This window comes from Embiotoca jacksoni, unplaced genomic scaffold (assembly GCF_022577435.1).
Source record: "Embiotoca jacksoni isolate LCO1_2020_lvr unplaced genomic scaffold, fEmbJac1.0.p SCAF_4, whole genome shotgun sequence".
Classification (NCBI taxonomy): Eukaryota; Metazoa; Chordata; class Actinopteri; family Embiotocidae; genus Embiotoca; species Embiotoca jacksoni.
In genome coordinates this window covers 10,061,246-10,084,321 of record NW_027185392.1, presented here as the reverse complement: position 1 = coordinate 10,084,321, position 23,076 = coordinate 10,061,246, and the positions used below count along the sequence as shown (strand labels likewise).

Sequence of the window (23,076 nt, the reverse complement as noted above, 5' to 3'; positions counted from 1 at the left end):
CTATCACTGCGCTGAGGTAGGGGAAGTGCCTGGTTTCCATTAAGGCCAATCAAGGCGAGGCACGATGAATCTTCTTCAGTTGGGGATGTGGGGAGTGGATGCCCAGAAAGATGTCACTTTTTTTACATTTCTGTTTCATTGCAAGCGTTGTTGCTTGGTTGAAATTAATCTGCTTCTGGGACACTATTGGTTACTTCCTCCTATACGATCCTTTGTAGTTGTATAAACAAGTTGTGTTGCTGTTGTTTTATTTTAAAGGGAACTTCATTTGAGCATATGGTTGCTGAAAGTGTTAAAGGCTATTATTTCTTGCTGTCTCTCTCTCCCTCTCTCTCTCGAGCTGTCAGGATTAAGCCAGTCCAGCTGGGAGAGCTTTGCTGGCTTAAAGCAGACCAAAAGAAACCATGGGCAAATACTTGCCTGTAAACAAAAGCCTGAACCATAAAATCGGACCAGTTTATTGCAATACAGCAAGTTTTTTCCGTGTTGAAAGCTGATGCAAAGGCAATTACAGGCCTGAGTTATTGTAACCTTGAGATACAATGTCCAATGTGGGGTCTGAAGAATCAACCTGGAGGAGTGACGTATCTTACTGTCAACATGTGAAGTAGCTCAAGATATATACACAGATGACTCCATCTGTACACACAGTATGTGCAGTTGGAGGGGGGAGGCCTGAGCCACTTCAGGGTGTCCTCACTCATCACACATGCTGTCTCCATTTGCACCACAGGGGAGCATAGCAACCACAGCAAAAAAAAAACACAACAGGAAGTCTCCAACAGACACAGCTATCTTCCCTGTAGATAAGCCAGATGTTCTTCCTCTTTCCCCTTCTCCCTCTTGTGCTTTACTTTTCCAGCAACCTCCACCCTCTGCTCCTCCTCCTCCTCCTTTATCTCTTGTTTCTCTGTCCCCTCTTTCCCTTCCATCCTTCCTTCGCCTTGCTCTCTGCCCTCCCCCTCTCTAGGCAAAGATGTGTCACTGAGTCACTTGATCCGCTGAGTCATGGAGGTGACTCTTTTAATCAGCTCCATATGTGCTCTGACCTGATTGGGTAGCCTTCAGCAATCAGCCCTGACCTTTGGGCCAATCGCAGATTTCCCCAATTGGGCTCACAGCATGCTAGTCATCACAGCATATTAGTGTTCAGTTACCTCTTCAGCCTGCAGGGTTTGATGATCTGATGATTTAATGATTTGAGCTGGAATGAGTTCAAAAGGCAAAAATAATTAAATACAGCTAAAATCTGTAAACTTGGGTTTTGTAGATCAGTTGTGAATAATGAAACTAAAATATAGAAGGATCTTTCACGTATACTGTAATCTTCCTCAACGGTTTTCTGAAATTTGTTAGTGTTTGTTGTGTGGTCTAAAACATAGAAAACATATACTGCATTGTACAGTATTTACTCCTATGTTAGCATTAAAATGATGTACATTATCTGCTAGCAGAAACACACCCCGGCCTTTGCTCATAGCTGCCTTTTAGGCGTCATTACAGAACTAATAAAATAAGCTCCTGCCACACAGCAGACCTCTCCTTTTCATCTACAGACACTGATTTGTCATGAGGTTCATACTGTCAACACTGTTTATTTTCTAATGACAACTGTATGGAAAATAGTTTCTTTGATATAAAGAGATACAAAACAGACATGTGTCAAAAATGGTCACCCAGAAAAGGATGTCCTACAGGCATTTGGGGCAGAAAAAACATTTAGCTTTGACCTGTTTCCACTCTAGACGTTGGCCTGTGACAGATTTAGGCTCCCGATCTCTTTTGAAAGTGCATTTCTAGATTCAGCGTCCTTATCAAATCTACTGATCGCCCTACTAGCAGATATTATGTTGAAAAACTAGAGCAGAAATAGCTGAAACAGAATTGTGGCCAACCGATTTCTTCTGCAGCCAAGAGGTTGTGGATACTTACTATTCATACACAGAGCACATGAGAAGTTATTGTAAATTATGTCTTTCAAAGCAGGTAAATAGGCGACTGACATTTGATACGTTTTTCAGTCCAGGCACTGGAGGCTTGTCTTTACCATGTGCCAATGGTGTAAAATCAGTTTAAATGTGAAATTAAATTAGATTAAATCCACTGTATGATTTTGTGCAACATTCACATGAAAATGTAGACACATGATACTAGTAAATGGAAACCGATAAAAATAATGTGTACATCACAGATTACCTGAAAAACATACACACGCTGGTAGATGCATTCATGTTTTCAAAACAAAACCACAGCCAAGAGCAAGATTCAGCTCCAGCTCTGTCAGGAAGGAAGCATTTCTGCTGAATATTATGAAAACCTCCATCAGACCTTCAGCTTAGGTGCTGATGGAAAGAAAAAGAAAAAAGCTGAACCATATCAACAAAGGAACAAGTTAATCACTCTGTTGGTCCAGGCAGTAAAATCCATTTTGTAACCAGAATCTCTCTTTTTCTCTAATCATAAAATCTATTCTTAGAAAATATCTCTTCACATGTTGACTGCATTAGTGTTTTGCAGTCCGCGGGTTGGATGTGATAAATGTGAATCTCTCTGTTGTGGGAGAGCTGGGTCACAGGAAGCAGAAGCAGGACAGAGTTCCAGGGAACATTTGGGATTTGGAACAACTTTGATCTGTTTCGCAGCCAATATTGAATTCAATGCAGCTTCACTCCTAAGTACAGTCCAGTTGTCGGTTGGCTGTGTTAGACAGGAACTCTTCTCTTGAAGAATAAGTTTGACATCTTGTGAAATTCGTTTATTCACTTTCTTGTTGAGAGTTAGACCAGGAAATTGATCCCACTCTCATGTCTGTCTCTGAACTATGAAGCTGAAGCCTGAACACACATAAACTTAGCTTAGAATAAAAAACTGGAGACAGAGGAAAACCGCTAGTCTGGCTCAACCTAAAGGTAAAATCTAGTAAATCTCAGCTTGTTGTTTGGCACTGTCATCACTCCAAGTAGTCATAACATAATATAACTTAATCCATCGTAAAATCTAGTGAAAATCTGAGTTTTGGCGTTGCTGGTCGGTGTTTTTTGTGCCTGCAAGTGACGACAGCTGTGCCCAGAGGCACTGTGGTATCGAGTTGTCAGTCACATTTTCTTGAACATGATAACTCAGAAATGCCTTGACGGAATTTCTTTAAATGTGGCTCAAAGGTTCAGTTGGACTCAGGGATGAAATGCTTAGAATTTGGTGGCCAAAGGTCACTATGATCTGACAAACATGTTTGTGGCCAATGGATATGGATACGTAGCAAACATTATTTCTGTAAACTTAGAAATGCTCTGATTAGTCATGGCTTTAGTCATTAGTCAGACAGTTTGAGGGATGGAGACGTGCTTGTGTGTGTGTGTGTGTGTGTGTGTGTGTGTGTGTGTGTGTGTGTCTTTCTCAGACAAAAAGAGAGAGAGAGCACCGTGAAAGACTGAAGTAGAGAGATGAACAAATACCTTCAGCATGTCCACACACACATATAATGTAATACCCTCCTCTGACAAAGCAGTAGGGGGCGGAGAGAGCAGATGGACACACAAGGAGAGGGAAGTAGGATATTACTTCTTGTCACACACACACACACACACACACACACACACACACACACACACACAGTACTTTGTTTGGATTTTGTAATTTGCCATAAACAAACACTCCCAATGTCTTTTATTTTGTTTGAAGCCACTTCTCTCATGGGTTTACTTTCATCACACATGGTTTGGGAATAGCTTGCTACAATTCACAATGTTCTCCATTCACTTTCTTTGAATGAGGGGTGTGACTGCAGAATGCCTTCCCAGCCACTTGGGATGGCGGTCACATGACCGTGGGTGGGCGTGGCCAGGCAGAGCAGCAACATGCAGCCCAGCCTGTCCAGCTGTAGCTGTGATTGAGAGGAAGAGAGTGGAAGAGAAGAGAAAGAGAGGAAAGGGTTGGGTGAGTTGTTAATTCGCATGCTGGCCGTGTACTTTTATGTCTTGTAGTAAAGGTTGGGAAGGATTTTTAGAGAAAGGGAAGAAGACGCAGAGCAATGAAGCAAGAGGAAGAGAGAAACAGAAAGTGTGTGTGTGTGTGTGTGGGGGGGGGGGGGGGGGGGTGTGAATTGGTGCTGTGAGGCTGTTTGGTGTCAGTTTACCAGGTGATTCATTTGTGCTGTGCAGAAAATAAAAGTTTTGAGGCTGGGAGGTGTAGATTCAGCGTGTGAAGGCCTCAAACTTTCTCATTTCTTTTCTTTCCCTTGCTTCCCTCTCCTATTGTTCAGCCATGGGGGAGAGTGTGGGGGGTCAGCACTGCCACTCACCCCCCCCCTCCCACGCCCTCCAAACTCTGCTCCTCCTCCTCTCCTTTTCTTTCTTCCTTTCCCTCCCATTGTGTCTTCAGCTCTAGAGCATGCATAGATAGTCAATCCCCCATATTGAAGCAGCATGTTGACCAATCAGGACAGCCCTTGCCGCTCTTTAGGTTTTACATGTCCAGGGCCCTCTGGTCAGGTTTTCTTCTCAAGCCTCAGTTCTCATCACATCAGACAAAGTTTCCAGACTTGGTTTGATCCAGTGCAGTGGATTAGCCAAGCACTGATGCAGCCAAGCTGTTTTGATGTGATTTAGTTTTGGCAATCCCTTGGTGTCTGCTTTCTAAAGTTTTTTGCCAAGTTCAAGGAGAGGTGAGGAGTCAAAGAGATCATATTTTAAGTTGGCGAGTTGCTCTTCCACAGGGAATACTAAAAACTCCTTTCTTCTCCTAACTCTTGTCAGTTGCTTCTGTTGGGGAGAAAATTGGGTTGTGGTAAGTCACTCGGCTTTAATTTTGGGCTCCGGAGACGAGCCTAACTTTTGAAATTTCAGTTATCTCTCATGTTTTCAGTGCATCAAATGGTCTGATTTTACCCAGTTTGCAATACGGTGGCTGAATAGTGGCTTTGTTGGATGCGACATCCAGAAATTTCAGTCCAGTGTTTAGTAAGGTAAGACAACAAATGGACCTTTCTGCTAGATCTGCATTGTAGTAACGTAAAACTTAGCCCCTACCAGCCACATTTGTAACATAACATCTGAATAGTAAAGGAATGTATTCAATCTTGCACATAGAGAGTCTGCATGAATAAAATGCAGGTCCCCTTAACAGCACCACAAATACAACAAAGCATTATTGAATTAGAAAATGTATTTACATATGTTTTCCCACAGTCAGCCTGCTGTAGCTTAACACATTTGATATCACTAAATCCTAATGCTGCCTCCTATCTGATTTACATAAAACCTCATGACAAAGTGCTTCACATGAGGCACTGGTTAAAGTCACTGAGCCATTGTTTACATGCTGCTAATCAGCTCAGCTCGCTGATAAGTAATTTAATCATCATTGATAAACACTTCATTAGGATTGTTTAGGGCCATCACCGTGACATTAATACACAGCCTTTTGTTTTTCGTGCCATAATTACCAGCCTGAAACTAGTTGTGTCGCAGGTACACACAAAGATTTAAAATCTGATAATTTAAAGGTAAATCCATCACTGTATAGACCTAACCACTTGTACCATCATGTTGGACATTCATTACACTTTTGGCCAACGTTTGTGACCAAAGAATTTGCCCTGAAGGCAGTACATCTGAAAGGAGGAGAGGCGGGAACATGTTTTACTGTAAACAACCTGACTGTCTGAAAATATTCATCCTTCAGCTAATTGAATCCATATGTATAAAGTCTCATACAGACTTCATCTTCTTTTTCTCCTCCAGTTTATAGTTTTTATAGTTTTCATTTTTGTCATCAGCAGTTTGTAGTAAGAAATGACTTTTTATAAAACACAGTTAGTTAAAGATGTCAAATACCTGCAACATGAGTCCTGTACTGTTTATCACTCTTTCTGCCCACGTATACATTTTCTGTCTTCATCATGGCTGTAGTGAAGGCAGTCATGTCCTGTCATTGATGACAGCTTGTGGGCTTGCCAGCCCTGGATGGGCAGAGGGAGGAGGTTGGAACATGTCAGTTCATGGTGGTCCCTTTAGCAGCACTGTTGCAGTAATAAGCCTTAAGGCACAATGGCTTATCTTTCACTTTGTTTTTGATTCAGAGACGATAATTACGTTATTTAATTAAGAATCAAATGTTTAGCTTGTACTGTAAAACTTCTCATATAACATAATGAAGGTTCTTAATTGTCACACCACAATAACTTATGAAAATAACCCCTATACAATGGAGTTTAGAAATGTTGACACATATACACAGTTTGGTGTTTTATATCTCTCCTCCTCCATTTCCACTTGCAGTTGGATTGATCAACTTGGCTGAGGATTTGCAGACAAATTATAGAAACATTTAGATAAACAGTGACCATATTTTTTTTAATTTTAATTAAAATTATATCGAGCTTTAGACTGATATTTAGTGTAATTCTAAATATTTCCAAGCTGTTTTACTCTTTGAACCCTCTAAACAGAATAAATGGCCTTCTGTAACTGCTCAGTATAATTGTAATCATGCATAGCTAAATACCTAAGCTTAACTGGTGAGCTAATAAAGACACCTAATTAGCTGTCTATTTTATGAACAACTAAAATGTTAGACTCCAAGACAAATAACTATCTTTGAGAGCAGGAGTCATCTCTGAACAGTGCAATGCTCCTCATTTCCTCTCATTAAGCGCTACGCATCATTCAGCGTTAAAATATTTTAACCAGTCGGCCCCTTTCCCACTTCATACTTAGTGGTTGTCTGATTTACTGCACTATGGGCTGTGTTAGTCCTCTACCCTATACCAGTTCTTCCACTGCAGCTGTGGATGGATCTGCGGCAGGACCCTCCTTGTTCCCTGTTCATGTTTCTCAGAAATGTTTGGGCTTTGAGTTATGGCTGTGGTCACTGAGTCTGCAGCACTCAAATCTGCCCAGAGCAGCGGGCTCTCACAATGGTACTCGGCACCACAGCGTTTTCCCTGCTGCGTTGGGATTTGCTTTCTCATTTTGTCAGTCTCTGCTTACAGTTAGATCCAAACCAAGCTCGGTCTTGTTGTGTTTTTCAGCTTGTCACTGTTATTTTAACATGTATCTCATCTCTTTCTGCCCTTTACCTCAGTGGCCCACTATGTGTAGCTCTTTCTCCCGGTCTGTTCTCACTCTCTCAATCGTTTTGAGATGTTTTGGGACAGGTTGTTATCTACACTACCAGAAGTTTCCGAGTGGAAAGCTGTATTTCAACACTGAGCAACACCATCTGCTTTGCTCCACATTAGGCCAGGGGTTGCGTTCCCGGAGGGCCGTCACGAATGACAAGACTGAAAGATGAAGTGGGCCGGTAGCATTCTTCCTCCTTTTTTGAAGTGCCGGATTCGGTTTGTGTCAGCTGCACCAATCATTGACCTCACCGAACCTCAGCGTCTTACACGACAGGGAGTTGTTATGACCGAGAAACACAGTTGGATTTTCAATCAAAGCGTTCCTTTGGCTTTAAAGTACGGATGGGAGATTGAGTGAGAGGGATTTCCTTCTGGATGCACATGACAGCCCAGTGAGAACCTCCTCTATCCTTCTAACTTCCTTCTGTCGACCTCACTCCGTCACATGCCATCATGTTATCTCCATCAAACAGAACACAAGGGAGGATTAAGCTAGTGGCCTGAGCTCAACATGTGTAACCTCGACACTGAAGTCAATGATACCAAGCAAAAACTGTCAAAGGATTTCACAGAGTTCTGGCCTTAGAATTTTAGAAAATTAGGAAGTGTAGATAAACTAATATTAACACTTCTTTGAATGGGACTTTGAAGGGAAAAAGGAATTTGAAGCTAGTACAGTGAATCATGATTTCAAGCAGGGCCTCAATATTAGCTGTCATGCCATTTAGCCTAGTCCACCATATATCCACCATGTCAATTCAAACTTGTGACCTCTGACCCTGTTGCCTATGATATCCTTATTCCTGATTGTAGTCCCTCACAGGAATATTTCTCCACTTCTGTGATCAACACACCTGATATTTGGGTGCAGATGATTTAAAGACTTGTCATGTGTTTCTTTGAAGACATGAATGTTGATTGCCAACTCTCAATATCTTCAAAATCTATGAAGTTTATACTGTATACATGAGGCAGTTTAAGTTCAGCTGCAGTGTTTAAGCTTTTTTTTGTGTGCAAAAGTTGCCTTTACATCAGTTGTGTTTTTGTTTGTGTCATTGTCACAGTTGAGGTAAGGCAAGGTTATTTTATACTGCATTCCCCTGAATGTATTGGTGCCGCTGCTCGTTGTCAGAAACAGGGCCGCAATTTGGAGTGAGTAAAACTGCAGCGAGTGTTGTTTTGAATTGATGTCGCTGAATCTGTATTTCTTATTTGATTTTTAACCGGACTGTAATCAGAAAACGACTCCCTAAAATTATATTATTATAGGATACAAAATTGTGTATGTTAATCCTGACATGACACTCATGACTGTTAGTCAATCCTCATGCTGCCTTCTTTTACTGGACCATCCATCCATCTGCAGACAGCAGCAGGCATAAAATGTAATGATCTCTTCCTCTTCTGAGGGAGCCACCACGCAGCCGGTGGAAATGTCATCTCCGGTTTAACGAGAAAATAGAGAGGAAAATAGAGGAAAGTAATAGAAAAACATATTTTCACGCACACGCACATACACACGCACACGCGCACACACACACACACACACACACACACACACACACACACACACACACACACACACACACACAGTGGAAAGTAACGAAAGAAAATACAACTGAACTGCACCAAGATTTGGGGGTTTCACTTCATGGGAACCATGTCTAAAATACAGAAAAAAGAACCGAATTTTCAGATAACAGACCTTGTTTAAGAGCTGTCCGTAATGGTGTGTGAGTGAAAGAACAGACATTATACCTTCTTTTCCCAAAGCTCAATCCCCGACCAGAGTGATTGGACAGAAGGAGGAAAAGGAAAACAAGTTTGTCTTCAAACACCAAATCACATTTACCTAGAAAACATTAAGTAAAATGTTAGTTTGATTTAAAAAGTGTTTTATCAGTAACTTCATTATGAAAAACGAATCAAGATTTGGGTATCCCACAGAGCATTTCATGAAAGGCAGCATTGTTCAGTAGACATGAGACAGATTTTTATTTTGAGTAAATAACCTGACTCGTCACCTGTGTGACTGAACATTCAGGGACATCCAGTTACCACCTTGTGCTTTATACATTTTAAAAAGCCGAATCTATGAGAATAAGCATTTTGGCATTTTGAGTGAAATTTTGTGTGCCTGCTAAAGAGAATATGAACAAACAGTTAATTTTTCACCTCTCATTTCTTTACGATATTGTCCTGCATGACAGTAGCTGGATATTCTGAACAGTTCATCTTGAAGCTAAACATTAGCATTATAGTTGCATGCACATTAAACCTGCAGGATGTCCATGATGAACAGTGTGAATCCAGAACTAAAACCAACTTTAGGTCAACTATGAAATCCTCCCACAAAGACCAGTTCCTAATGTAAAGTGTCAGTCATCAACCGCACCATTAAAACAGTTTGTCTCGAAGTGCACTAATTACATATTTTGTATGACTTGAATCATTTCAGAGAGTTCTGTCTCTGTCTCCTTTACCTCCTGTTTTTATTTCCTCTTTGCAGTATATTCATTATCGTTATTGTTGGGTTCTGGTCTGGAGTCAAACAATAACGCAGAAGAATTTTCTCATAATTTAAAGCAGGGCTGAAAAGTGGTGATGTGGCGTTGTGGATCGATGGAAACTGCATTTCGTCAGGTTTCTCGCAGACAATGGAGGCTTTGTTTCTAGCAATGGTGTGTTCAAATTTCACTCGGTGAATATTAAATGTAGGGTTGGATGTGATATGCCTGATGGGACTTTAATGGAGGGCTTGAGAGGGGAGTGTTGAGTTATGTGTGAATGTAGAGTGGGAAGTTGAATCTCTGTTACAGCAAAACAGAAACTGATATCTGATCGAAGAAGAGCACGGTGTGTTAGCTCTCCAGGAGGATTGGATTACAGCTCAGTGTGAGGAAAAAGCAAAGTGGGGTTGATGCTTCAGGATGGTAGTTATTAATATCTGTCAGCTGCATATTTACATGGTACATACTTTTTGCAATTTTAACATTTTGTATTGCTCTTCTATAAAGTTTGAGGCAATACAAGACTGAGAAGCAGTTTTTTTTTTCTCGTCTCAACTATACTGGTTAACGAAATGAATTGTGCAGCATTCACTCTCTGACTTTAAGGGTGTTTTCAGACCTACTTTGTTGGTCCGGACAACATGCCAATGTCAGATGCACGCCCGTCAACAAACCAATCAATGTCAAGTATAATGAGATGCAGCCCATATAGGTGGCGATAGAACATATATGTAATGTAAAGTTCTTTAGTGCACTCACAAATATGCAATGTCAAACCAAATGCCAACCCCTCAGAGCCAGAAAAAGCTACTGTACACCAGTTACGACATGGTACTTGTTGTGAAGAATGACCTGATATCCGGGTATACATTTGTTGGAGTGTCCCTTTAAGTGACAAAAAAAACTTTTTAGTGCGGATGTAAACACTGTGGTTTATCTGCTGTGAAGCCCTTAGCAACAAACAGGAAACCGAACTTCTACCAGATAAAACACGAGGAAAAAAAAGATTTTACAGTCCCATATGAGTGACATACAAGCACTTGAATGAAGACACATTTCACCAATAACAGAACTCAACATATTTTGTTGCATACTGCAGACAACGAATAAATAGCCAGACGTCATCTTCAGGATTGTACAGCTACACAGATAAAAGCCAGAGATAAAACTTAAACCAACTCCATAAGTGCTCTTATTTGAAAATGGATGACAAAAGATGGGAGTAATCTCTTTGATGGGATCTGTCCTTTCATGCAAACAAAAAGGCTGAGCTCATCCCCATTCATTAAACAAAGCTGTGAAATCAGGTAATCCTAAAGTGGTGCTTTTACATGTCATGAGGCAAAAAGAAAATCCTCTGCTTCGAGAATTTTATGTCAAGTGATAATTCATAACATCTGTTTAGAGTTTAATATAGTTGTTTTGGGGGTTTGTATTGATGAAGGAAGATTAGAGCCGTGTCAATTATCTGGATGTGTTTGATCAGCTCTGGTCCATCGTTGCACCAGTTTGGTCCTTTCAATGGGTCTATTTCCCTTTCATTATTCAGTCTCACAGGTTAGATACATTGTTCTTTTTTTTACACACATGCTGACTCTTTTTTTTTATTCAACAGTTTGGTTTCAACCGTTGAGGCAACTTAGTCATGATTTGAGTCATACGGTATGTTTCTGCTTATTCACAATGAGGTTCGTAGAAAAATGTCTGCTGTGGCAAAGGCTATCAACACTGTGAAACATCACAGGCTTGAATGCCTATCTGATGAAAAAACACTTTATAACAGAACTGTCACTCATGTAAAAGAGGCGCTTAAATAATTACAGAAAAAAGCAGATGACAACAGCCAGTGAACCTGTAGCTCTTAAAGATTAAAAAGGGCATACTAAAGAATCAGCACAGCAAATGAAAGTGCCCTGTGAAACTTAAAAGGAGAAGTTAATAGGGTAGATGTCAGATGGACATTTCCAACTCTGGTGCTGCTGTTTGCTCTTCCTTTTTCTCTTGCACATGTGTCTCACACTTGGCTGTTTGTGTGCCGGTTTGCCTCTGCTTCAATGCGACTGTTTGTCTACTCTTGGAGAGTGGCCTTGTAAACCAGTAGGATGGCCTCAGGGGCCTGGCGTGGTCATGGTGCCCAGAAGGCAGTTTGGCTGCAGACTTGGAGTATGTCATTAGAGTTAATCCACCTTCTGTCATTTAAGAAGCTACTGATGCAATCAGAATCAGGGTATCGGAGTTCAGTGTGAGTTTAGCCAAATGACAATTTGTGACACTATGCAAATATTTGCAAACACAGGATAAAGATAAATCAATCCAAATATCTCAGGGTTATTGTGTCACATCCAAGAAACAGCAGCTCTGTGTCGGGTTTCTTGAGGACAGTACTGCTGCATGAAATCAGCTCGATCTCACCAGGATGCAGTACTACCAGAAAGTTTATATTACAGCATGGATTGAATTTTACTCCTAATTACCACGATGTCTTTGTTTTAGATAAAATTATTGTCCTATTTTAAAAGGAAATTGCATGATGACTTGTGGAAATTACTGGGCCAAAACAAAACCTTGTAGTGATCATTTACTGATAGATGATAATGGATTTATTGAGTTATATCCAAGCCACACGTGGTATCTCAGTGCAGTCAGTCAGTCAACCATTAGACTGTCAGGGACTTGAAAGTTAGAAGGACTGACGGACACTGTAGAGGCTGCTGATTCCTCGTGGTCCAAGAAGAGAAGAAGGGTTATTGAGTTCAGATGTATTGGATTTTTAAAGTGTGGACACTGAGATTATGATGTTAGAGCAGATTTGTGTGCATGAACATCACATCATGTTAGTGCCCATATTTGATGTGTGAAGTAGAAAAGTCTATAATCACACTGCACATGCTAATTCATGCTGTTTAATTAAAAGGTTAAGTCTTTTGAGATATAACATTGACTTTCAACCTCCCTAAGTGTGAGACGGCTTCCAGTAGGTCCCTTTAAGAACCATAAAAGCCCCCGCAGTTTTAGAAGAGCTGCACAAAGTGGTTATTAGTGACAGCGTTTCCAGGACAGTCACAGCAAGCCAAAGGAGGGCCTTTTTGTTGTTGTGGAAAATATGGAAAATATATACTCTTAGGATCATCACACGTCTACAATAACCTCCCACTGTCTCTGTTGCCATTTCACAGTTTCCATCTTATTTAAGGGCCCAGGAGGAGAAAACTCTGAGCAGGCTCTTAATATCAGCACGCCCTCTGTCATGTCTGCTCCATTTGTATTCATTGTTTATAGACAGGCTATTACTGTGTAATCTCAGAGAGACAACTCAAAGCACAAAGATTTCTGTCTTCTTCCAGAAAAGCTTTTAGATGTTTTTTTAAACTCTCACTTTTATGTTATTTTAGGACAATAAAAGACCGAAGCAAAACGTGCGGCCACAGGTCGACTGTACCGGTCTGAAGTTAGGCCGCTCTCCTAGACAGAGATATGTGTATATGGTTAGGATGGCTGTCGTCATTCAGCTTCAGGTGTATACATCTGTGGTTGTTAGTGTCTGTGACTGCAAACCTCACACACGCACTACTACAAGCTTCTGTCACAGCGCAGGAAATGCTGTCTCCTCCTACATTAAGAGGAGTGAGTCTGCCGCTGCAAGCACACACTAGCACATTTGGCAGAGTGGAGCTGTGTTTTAAGTTTGCTTGTTGCAGCAGTACCTTGGCACACAGCCTTCGTCTTCCAACAACTGATCCTTCTTAAAGTGAGGTAAGCCACAAGTCAGGGTGCTTGTTTTCCTCACGAAGTCTGTTCGTTTTGTCTTCCTAATTCCTTTACAATCATGAAAAAAAAAAAAAAAAAAAAAAAAAAAATTTTTTTACTGGTTACAGCTTCAAAAGTTAAAATTTGTTTTGTGTGCTGGGCTGTTTACATGAGGTGGTTGTTTGTCAATGTTTATGCAGTATTAAGGAGCAGATGTATTCCTGTTCCCCGATGACTTTGACAGTTTGATGACTTTCATGTTTATACATTAACTTGTATGAAGGGAGGTTACTCGTGAATATAAAGTTTGGCATCCTGTTTCACACAGGAAACGTTCTGCTCAGATCAGTATGTTCTCACATCTTGTGTGTTCACAACACCAAGTAAAGTGTGGAGATGATTGATTTGAATACCATGCAGTTGCTTTTTAAGTGATTGCCTCCAGTTTTTGAATTTTCTTATTTAATTTGTCACTTTGGAGACTTTTAACTGCTCAAAAATCACATCTAGTGCATACGCTTTCTAATACATCTCTTTGTCTGCCTTTAGGGTCAGAGGTCAATCTGAGCCATAGCAACATGTCTGAATCCGCCAAGCCCCACCACCCCAGTCCTCAAGTTAAGGGGGAGAAGACCCAAGGTAGTGACTTCAGCTATGTGGGCATTGATGCCATCCTGGAGCAGATGAGGAGGAAGGCCATGAAGCAAGGCTTTGAGCTCAACATCATGGTTGTGGGTGAGTAACACGCACATCATCATTTGACAAAAAATGTGTGTAATTATCCTTTATGTTTTCTCCCACAAATTACATGGCGATATGGAGGATGATAGATATATTGCATATAAAAAGATAATTATTGGGAGAAAAAAATCATCAATCATATCCAACCTGACCTTGAACTTGAGAATGAGCCTGATTATGTCATCATTTTACATTTGGATAAAGCTTTCTTAAACTGACACAGCTGTGTATGAGACAAGTTGGAAGCTGCAATTGCTCCCAAATGTGTTGTGTTTACAGCAGATATTGACTCAAGCCTGAATTCAGCACAAAAACTGGGAACCATTAGAAAAATTTTCAGTTTCAGCAGCAGCAACAACATAAAATGCAGAACAAAGCACGTAACAAAACAGACAGTACAGCCATCAGTACTAAAGTCCACTTTTGGATTCTCACTGGCACATAAATACGACGTAAATACACAACATACGTAATTTGCACATTCTTAAATTGGAGAATTGAACTTGGGTTCATCATGAAACCTCTTATGAGCCGTTTTTTCACTGTGCTGTAAAAATGTAAGAAATACAAACAAAATGTATACGTTTGTATGTGTGGTTCTGAGAGAGTCTGCCAACGCGGTGCCCGCCTCCACAAGGTGTGTGTGTGTGTGTGTGTGTGTGTGTGTGTGTGTGTGTGTGTGTGTAACAAACAAACACACTTACTTGAGTGGCTAAAAGGAGGCTTGTCAGGCTGAGAAAGTTGCATAATGATGGCGATTACTCTGACAAGCTAAAGCACACACTCCTGTAGGAGCGCCCAGACTTATCTCTGGGTGCACCTGTGTACTCGCATACATGCATATTGGTAAATACACAACAGAAATAAACTTGTGCCCATGCTGTCTTCACAGACAGGCATATCAAAAATGTTTCGTGACAGAGATATATTGCCTCAGCGACATCTCAGTTCATTTGTATATGTTTTGTTTATGATTATATTGGCCCGTTAACAGTGGCTGTAATCCAGTTAGATTGATTCCAGGCCCTGCCGGGCAGTGTTTTATCCACATGGCGCATGTCAGCGCAGCTCCAATGAAACATCTGTTAGCATGACAAACAAGGACTTGTTGCATAGATGCTGTTCCTCAAAACAGGCATACAGATTTATAGATGCTGAGGAATGAAGTAAATGTGTAAAACAGATCTTTATTTGTGACAAAATGATGAGAATAAGCAAGTAAAGTATGTGAGTAAAACAGCCCTGTCTTTAATCTTTCTCAGATGTGCATCTCACTTTTCATTACTGTTATAGGCAGGCAGCACATTTCTACCGAATGATGACATGTATCGACTTGCAGCGCTCTGACACCGCAAGGATAAATAAAATTTGTGTAGTCAAATGATATAATCTGCAGACTGTATTGGATTATGATAAAAAAAAAATTCATAATAGAAAAGAACAATGATGAGTTAAAACCTGTGAGGAAATGTTTTTTTTTGCTAGAGGGAGATTTGATGTATACTACTTCAGCAATGTATCAAGTTCTTCTTGGTAATGTATTAGCACATACTTGCCAAACACATCATTGGAGGCCTGCTTCTCACTGTGAGGCCAGCATTGACCTGCCTTTTAGGTTTGGCCCGTTAAATTCGGAGAAAAATGTCTCAATCCCTCTGTTACATTAGATGGTGAACATTATTTTGTGACTAATCAGACACATGGGTGTGAGGCATGTTGGAGATCCTTGTGATATTGTGTTCACCCCTCGCTCATCACTATGACGTGCAGTCGGATAGTTTTTTTTTTTTTTTTTTTTTTTTTTTTTTTGCTGTATCTTTAATTAGGTTTCTTTGCATGACCTTTTCCCAGCTGCTTATTTGAATGAGGTTACGTTTTATAAGAGGTATGTTAAGATAATACATGATAGAAATGAAATATAAAAAAAATAGATAATTTGTTGTAATTCTCATGAAGTTTTTGTTGGCCAACAAAGTTGTCAGTTGGATGGCCCGTGAGGATGTGAACGATTAGAACAGCTGTCGTCTTGGTCCTATCCCTTGTGGTCTTGTGGCATTCAAACAATGTATTTGCCTAATCCCACCCTTCAGCTAGCTGACCTCAGCCAAATTACTCTGTGTGTGTCAGTAAGACATGGGAAGAAAATGTGAGCATTTGCTTGTGGGTGAATACATACATTTGAGTAGAACACGCATGAAGTGTTTGCAAAAGTGCAAGTGTGTGTGTGTGTATGTGTGTGTGTGTAAGAGGTGAGAGAGAGCTGGAGAAGGCAGCTCTGGGTGTCATAGATGGCCTCGCAGCTTGGCAACGCTCCACACACCACTGTGGATGCCCAAAGGGACTGAAAACAGAGAGCAGGAAGCGTGAGGGGTTTTTTTTTATGCAAGAGTTTTTTTGTCGCAAAAAAAAATAATTTTTTTAAAGTATCTTAAAATTTTAAAACAACACTAACAATCAAGTCAAATAGATTGATCCACTCTTCAGGGTGCTATATTTGTCCCAGTTGTTTAGCGGAAGTAAGAAAAAAATGGGCTATGTTTCCATGGACGAAACTAAAAACAAATGTCATCGGTGTATAAAAAAAGTTTTTTTCAGGAAAATGTTCTAACCATGTAGACTTGTCTTATTGATCTTTTGTCGAGTTCAAAATATTTAAATGAAATTTGAAAGCACAAATTTTTCTGGGTTTTCTATTCCAATACTTTAACACAGTAGATAAAAACATAACTGAACATCTTATGTCTAACATGTGTGCACTGTTTAAGACAACTTGTTGTCATGTCTATATGTTGTATAGCAAATGTGGCTCTTTTATAGACAAATAAATACCAAATGTAATGTAATTATGCATTATTCAAGACAAAATTACACTTATTTTGTCTTAAAATACATTTGGAACTAATTGAAAACACAGGTGCAATTATTATAATAGGCACTTTGATACATGATATCAGTTCAGTTGGTTCCCCCTAAGAAAAGGGTTAAACAGATAGTCCTGAAAGTGCCTCACTGGCTCCCTCAGCCATGTCGAATTCATGTTTATTTTACAATATATCACAAAGACAACCATGTTCAGGAGAAACATACATTACTGCAGCTAAGACTCTGGAGAATTCATCCCCTGATGGATGAGGTGTGTGTGTGGGTGGGGTGCGGGGGGGGGGGGGGGGGGGGTGCGTGCGTGCATGTGTGGTCTATACAATACATTTGTCCTCTCAGCCTCCACGCTTGTGGTCTATTGAGACTCTCACATATGCACACACACACACTTACTATAGTACCCATAGGTTCAGGCTAATGTCATGTGCATAGGACATACTCTTCTTCATTTTATGGTGAGAAAAATCCTGGAAGACATTTCTGTGGTTTAGTTTAACTAGGCTCTTGTTTAGAGAGCCCTTGTGACTGTGTAGAGTTAAAAACACTGGTCAATATGTTCCTATTTTCTCTAACTGTTGTTTGTTTGTGTGTGTTTTTCCGCTCAGGGCAAAGCGGCCTGGGGAAATCCACTCTGATGAACACACTGTTCAAATCCAAGGTGAGCCGTAAGTCTGTGCTGCCCAACCTGGAGGAGAGGATCCCCAAGACCATCGAGATCAAATCCATCAGTCATGGTTGGCCAAAGTTCATGTTGAATCACTTTCAGCTTATATACATATATTATTACTAATATGCAACATTTCTTCTTTTTTTTTTCTCCTGCTTTATCAAAGTCATTAATTTTTGCTTTCCAAAATAATGCGTCCTATAAAATACTGATTAAATACCCTTTCTTTGTCCAGATATTGAGGAGAAAGGAGTCAGGATGAAACTCACAGTTATCGACACTCCTGGCTTTGGGGATCAAATCAACAATGAAAACTGGTGAGCTGAGATTTAGATAATCTGCAGGCTGCTGTTGCTGTTTTTAAAATCACTTACTTCACTATATTTGCATGGTTACGTCTTCATTTCTAAGCCTATCAATGTTTAGTGTTTTGTTAAAATAATATTGTAATGCTTGCGTTTCATGCCACTGACATTCATAAAGATTTGGTAGTGTGACCAATTCAATGTTTGTATAAAGGCTTAATTTACAAAAATGAATCATTCAGTTGGCAAATAAAATGTGTAAAACTCATCTTTAGCCTTACAAGAACAAATAATTATTGTCACTGGATGAATGGATGCAGTATTGTAGAATCCCTACAGAGGCAAAATGACCAAAAATAGTACCATTACTACAATTCTTCAGTTCCTACCATAGACTGAATAACTCTAATCAAAAAGCTTTGATGGTGGACAAATAAAATTGAGTTTTTTATTCCTAAACTCTGTTTCCTTTGTCAGCTGGCAGCCCATCATGAAGTTCATCAATGATCAGTATGAAGTCTACCTGCAGGAGGAAATCAACATCAACAGGAAGAAGAGGATCCCAGACTCTCGGGTGCACTGCTGCATATACTTCATACCTCCCACTGGCCACTGGTAAGATCCAAAATTAAAGAGACACACATCTTTGTGACTAAGTGCCCCACTTTTTCTCTCACAGCCGCAGAGACAAATCAGGCCTTCTGGGACTCTCCCCTGACCCATTGTCTGTCCGCAGCTCTTTAACCACGTCCTTCTGCAGCCTTTCTTTTTCATCTCACCCTCTAATGACCACATGTGGAACTCATTCTCTCCTCAGAGATACTGGAGAATCCCTCGAAGAGTCAGATTTCACAAAGAGGCTGTACTATACTTTTTTGCCTGTTCGGAGAGGCAGAGAGATGGTAAAACAATTATCCGAATTTAGAGTGTCTTACAATAATTAAGAGGAATTGCCCGTGACCTCATGGTTATGACATAGAGAGTGGTGTGCATGGTGTGCTTGGCGTTCAAGTGGTTAAGTTGTGAGAACACTGCTGCGAGGCAACTTTCTTACCACCTTTCCAAGTGACAGACCCTTGCACTGCTGCTTCAAATATCTCTGCGCACCAGTAACTCAACAGCTGTCCACTTTGGCGTTCTTTGTATGAGTGTTGTGTGTGTGTGTGTGTGTGTGTGTGTGTGTGTGTGTGTGTGTGTGTGTGTCCCACTGTTTGACAGACCCCCTCATCATCTGCTCATGTCGCCACAGCTGCTGCTAACAGAGAATGTGTGTATCCTTGTTCATGTAAAGCACGGCGCAGGTATTGGGGACTCAAGTGGGCAGTGGGCATGCTAACACTTGTGCAATCACAGTCATGTGGATTCCCTGAATGTGTTTATGTATCATCTCGCTTACAGCTGCAGAGTTCATGCAGTTCAACAATCAAACCATTCTGCTACCTCTTTTATTGTGAATCTGCATTTCTTTGCTCTCTCAACTCCTACAAATGTTATCTCTAAACAGCCGGTAATCAAACTGTCACAACCGCACACGTACTGTACATAAGCAAACATGCAGACTTTACTGAAACATGTTCGTGAATACATGAAAATTCACTCATTTTGAAATCAAACATGCAAACATCTGTCAGGAAGTGGTGTCTTCTCTGCAGCCAACCAGAGTTGTAGGTATGAGAATAAAAGAGACATCTGTTGGGGCTACCGTTGTGGCTTGGCACTCTGAAGAGATAAATGTACGTTTAGCAGATTTTCAAATGTGCAAGTTTAGATTTAGGAATTAAGAATAGGTTACATACAGAGCTACAGTACATGCCCAGTTATATTTCTGTGCACATCTTGAATAAACAATGCATTAGAACTCAGTGATCCTCCTACAAATTTTAGCTTGGGTCATGAGAAAATAAGTCCCAACATTTTTTTAAATCGCACTCTGTTATTCTCTTTCTGCTTATTTTCTCTTTTTCAATTCACACTGTAATGCCAGCTGAAGTTTTAATTTGAGGTCTGTTACCAATTACAGAGACAGAGTGCCAAAAGCTTCTGGATGCTTCTGTACAATACGACCAAGAATGACGAGTAGGAAAATGATGACAGAATGAGTTCTTGTTGGTGTTTATCACTGGAGATGTGCTGCTTTTTTTTCTCTGTTTTTGTTCGAACCTTCTCAAACAACAGTTTGCATTTACCGAGGTTAAAATGTAATTTGAAAGTAATTTCCTTTCAAGTTGTTTCTGTGGTTTCATAAAGAACAGTGCTCGGTGAAGCAGAAATGCTGCCTTGGCATCAGCAGCCATTTCCGATAATGGCAGAGTCAGCCACACTGTTTTCCCTCGGGGCAGTCTTGTTGTTACCTCATTTAACATGTCTTCTTGAGAAAAAGAAGGCCACACTTTGACTCTCATCAACTCCGAGCTGGTTTCTGATCCATTACTGAAAAGGAGGGAAGGGGGAGGTATTTGCACTGTGGCTGATTGTTTGCTTCACATTTCATTTGACCACAGCGCTTTACCATTCTCAATTTATTTAAACATGACTTCAATTTATTTCAACCACAGGAATGGTATAGACGTTGTGAATGCAGGCTTAATGGTACATCTGTACATGCAGGCATACATGTATATTTTATATGTAATGCCCACACAGCATATGTCCGTGTGCAGGGATGCATGTGTACATTTAATCGTGCGCATGTATGCTCAGTCATGCATATGATGCAGCACATGTCTATTTTTACATTCTCATGTATGCAGTTACATAATTATATTCATTTAACATTGACACAGTGATCATCAACCACCAACCTATGTCCTTTGCGTTGATATCTCCCCATCTTTCCTCCATGCACTTGTAATTCACATTACATTTGTCCCCTGAGCATTTGAACGCATCACTTTCTCTTTACCTTTGTGCTGCTCAGTTTCTCCTTTCCTCTCTCCGTGCTCTCTGTAACACATGCTCACCCACCGTTTCATCCTATTTTGATGGTAACATGTCTGTCAGTCGCTGTGGAGAACTAGCCAGGCCTCTCCTACAGCTGTCCCTGGGTCTTTGAACCAGGCTGGCCCGGCTTGGTCGGGGCTAATTGGAGAGCAGAGCATGAAGGGAGTCTGTCTGGAGGAGCAACTGGAGGCAACATTGAAGGAAAAAAAATAGAAACCGAACAGTAGAGTACAGTATAAAGTACAAGGACAGTGCTAATCATTGCCACACAAGGCACGGTCATAACCTGTGAAGGGAGAAGAGGGAAAATTGGTATTGAGTGTAATCGTGTGACAAAAAGGATCCAATGAGGCGAATATTCTTTTATCCAAATTTGCTTTAAGTGCAAGCAGAATATTAAAGACAAATGGAAAAATGAACAATTACTGTTTTATAGATTAACCGTCAAAATGAATGCGCAAGCTCTCCTTTAATTCACTGAAAACACAGAGTAAAGAGTGTAACAGCCAAAATGGTTTCAGTGAGTATAGAAAAGACAACCATCTGGACATGTTAATGCATTGTGCTGCCAAGGTCAGAAACTAAGGGTGGCCCGAATGTATTGGAATAGATCATGACTGCCCTCTAATGGTTCTTCTGTGTCAATACATCCGTACAATAGGAATTCTCCTGCTGTAACGAGATATTTTCTGTGTGTCATATATGAAAATAAGCATAAACAGTTTGATCCAAGTGAGGTCAGCTTCTCATTATTCTGTCATGCAGAGAAATCATACCAGAAAAGATTTACATCTTAGTATTTCTGAAAAACGATGTAAAAGTGTGTAGTGCACTTTGTTTTCCATATTTCAGTTCTTGCTACTTCTGCAGCCCAGGACAGCTAAATTTGGAACATACAAACAAATGCATAATTACAGACATGTATATATGAAATAAATTGGATTCTGTCCTCTCTTTAATCCCCAGTCTTCGGCCTCTGGATGTGGAGTTCATGAGACGTCTCAGTAAGGTGGTCAACATCGTCCCTGTCATTGCCAAGGCCGACACACTCACCCTGGAGGAGAGGGAATACTTTAAAGAGACGGTGAGAGTAGTGTGTTTGAGGGTATTCGTGGATGTGCGTTGGTGTTTTGATGACAGTTGTGATTTTCACTCAAAAAGTAAATATGAGTGTGACTTGGTTCTCACTTGTGACAATAATATATTTTCCTGCCATCACACCTGCAGTAGTCTAAAGCAGCTCATCAAAGTGTGCTTCAAATAAAAAGATGAAGTGCATCAGTAGGTCAGTCAGCAGATTTATGTCTTAAACACAGGTGTATGTATATGATTAACCACCAGTTGGTAACATATGAGGAGGTGCCAGGCACCACAAACAAAAGCCATCTGGGCAAACCCACACTGTAGCCATCCTGGGAAATACCGTATTATCTCCACAACTGTAAAAAAAAAAAAAAAAAAAAAAAAAAAGTAATGCTCATTCCAGATGGAAGCATTTAAGAGCTACAGTATTTATGTAAAGTATTTATTTTCTGAGTGGCGACCCACAACCCCAAAGTCTGGCTCTTTTTTTAGATGTGGAACCTCTGCCCACTTGCCAGCTGAGCAGGCAGGCCCTTCATTACCCGTGAATTACGGGCTGACCCTACAATGAAGCCAAGCTCAATGACGTCTCCACTCTGAAACGTGACTGCAAAGTCAGTTAGAAAGTTGCATTGAAGTAAATGATCAGTTTGACAAATTTTCAGAGGTAATTTCCTGTTTTTGATACTTCATCGAGAGTCAAAGCTCTACAGAGTTTACAGTCTCTGATCATTAGGTGCTGCTAAATATTTTTAGCTGCAGTAGCCTTACTCATCACTTAGCTGCAGACCAACATATTTGATATATATATATATATAGGCTTAAAATGTTGTACAGACATTTATGGTTCCCAGGTAATGTTTTGTTAAATCCTGGATTTTCTTCCAGTGCCACCATGAGAACATTTTTGGCAATGTTGTCGATAACTATTAGATGGTTTGCAGTATCACATTGGAGGCCCCTGCTTTTTCCTGTAGTGGCATCAGGAGATCAACATTTCATCCGGTCCAATGTTTATTTGCAAAGCAAATCTATAAGCCTCAGCTGTAGATTGTGCTCAATGCTAATTAGCAGATTTGA

At 40.4% G+C, this 23,076-nt stretch overlaps 1 protein-coding gene across 7 annotated transcripts in view; it reads left to right on the top strand.

Moving 5' to 3' along the window:
* The window catches only part of septin9b (septin 9b), a 70,727-nt gene that overhangs the window by 40,996 nt on the left and 6,655 nt on the right, over window positions 1-23,076 (top strand). For 4 of the 7 annotated variants that reach the window (XM_069167278.1, XM_069167279.1, XM_069167277.1 and 1 more), the window contains 5 exons: window positions 13,930-14,115; window positions 17,607-17,735; window positions 17,904-17,985; window positions 18,451-18,588; window positions 21,880-21,997. In XM_069167278.1, coding sequence (XP_069023379.1) covers window positions 13,930-14,115; window positions 17,607-17,735; window positions 17,904-17,985; window positions 18,451-18,588; window positions 21,880-21,997 — 653 coding nt within the window. Of the gene's footprint in view, window positions 1-3,839; window positions 3,937-13,065; window positions 13,387-13,929; window positions 14,116-17,606; window positions 17,736-17,903; window positions 17,986-18,450; window positions 18,589-21,879; window positions 21,998-23,076 lie in introns of those variants that run through there. The other 3 variants (XM_069167283.1, XM_069167284.1, XM_069167282.1) reach the window with 3 other exon arrangements.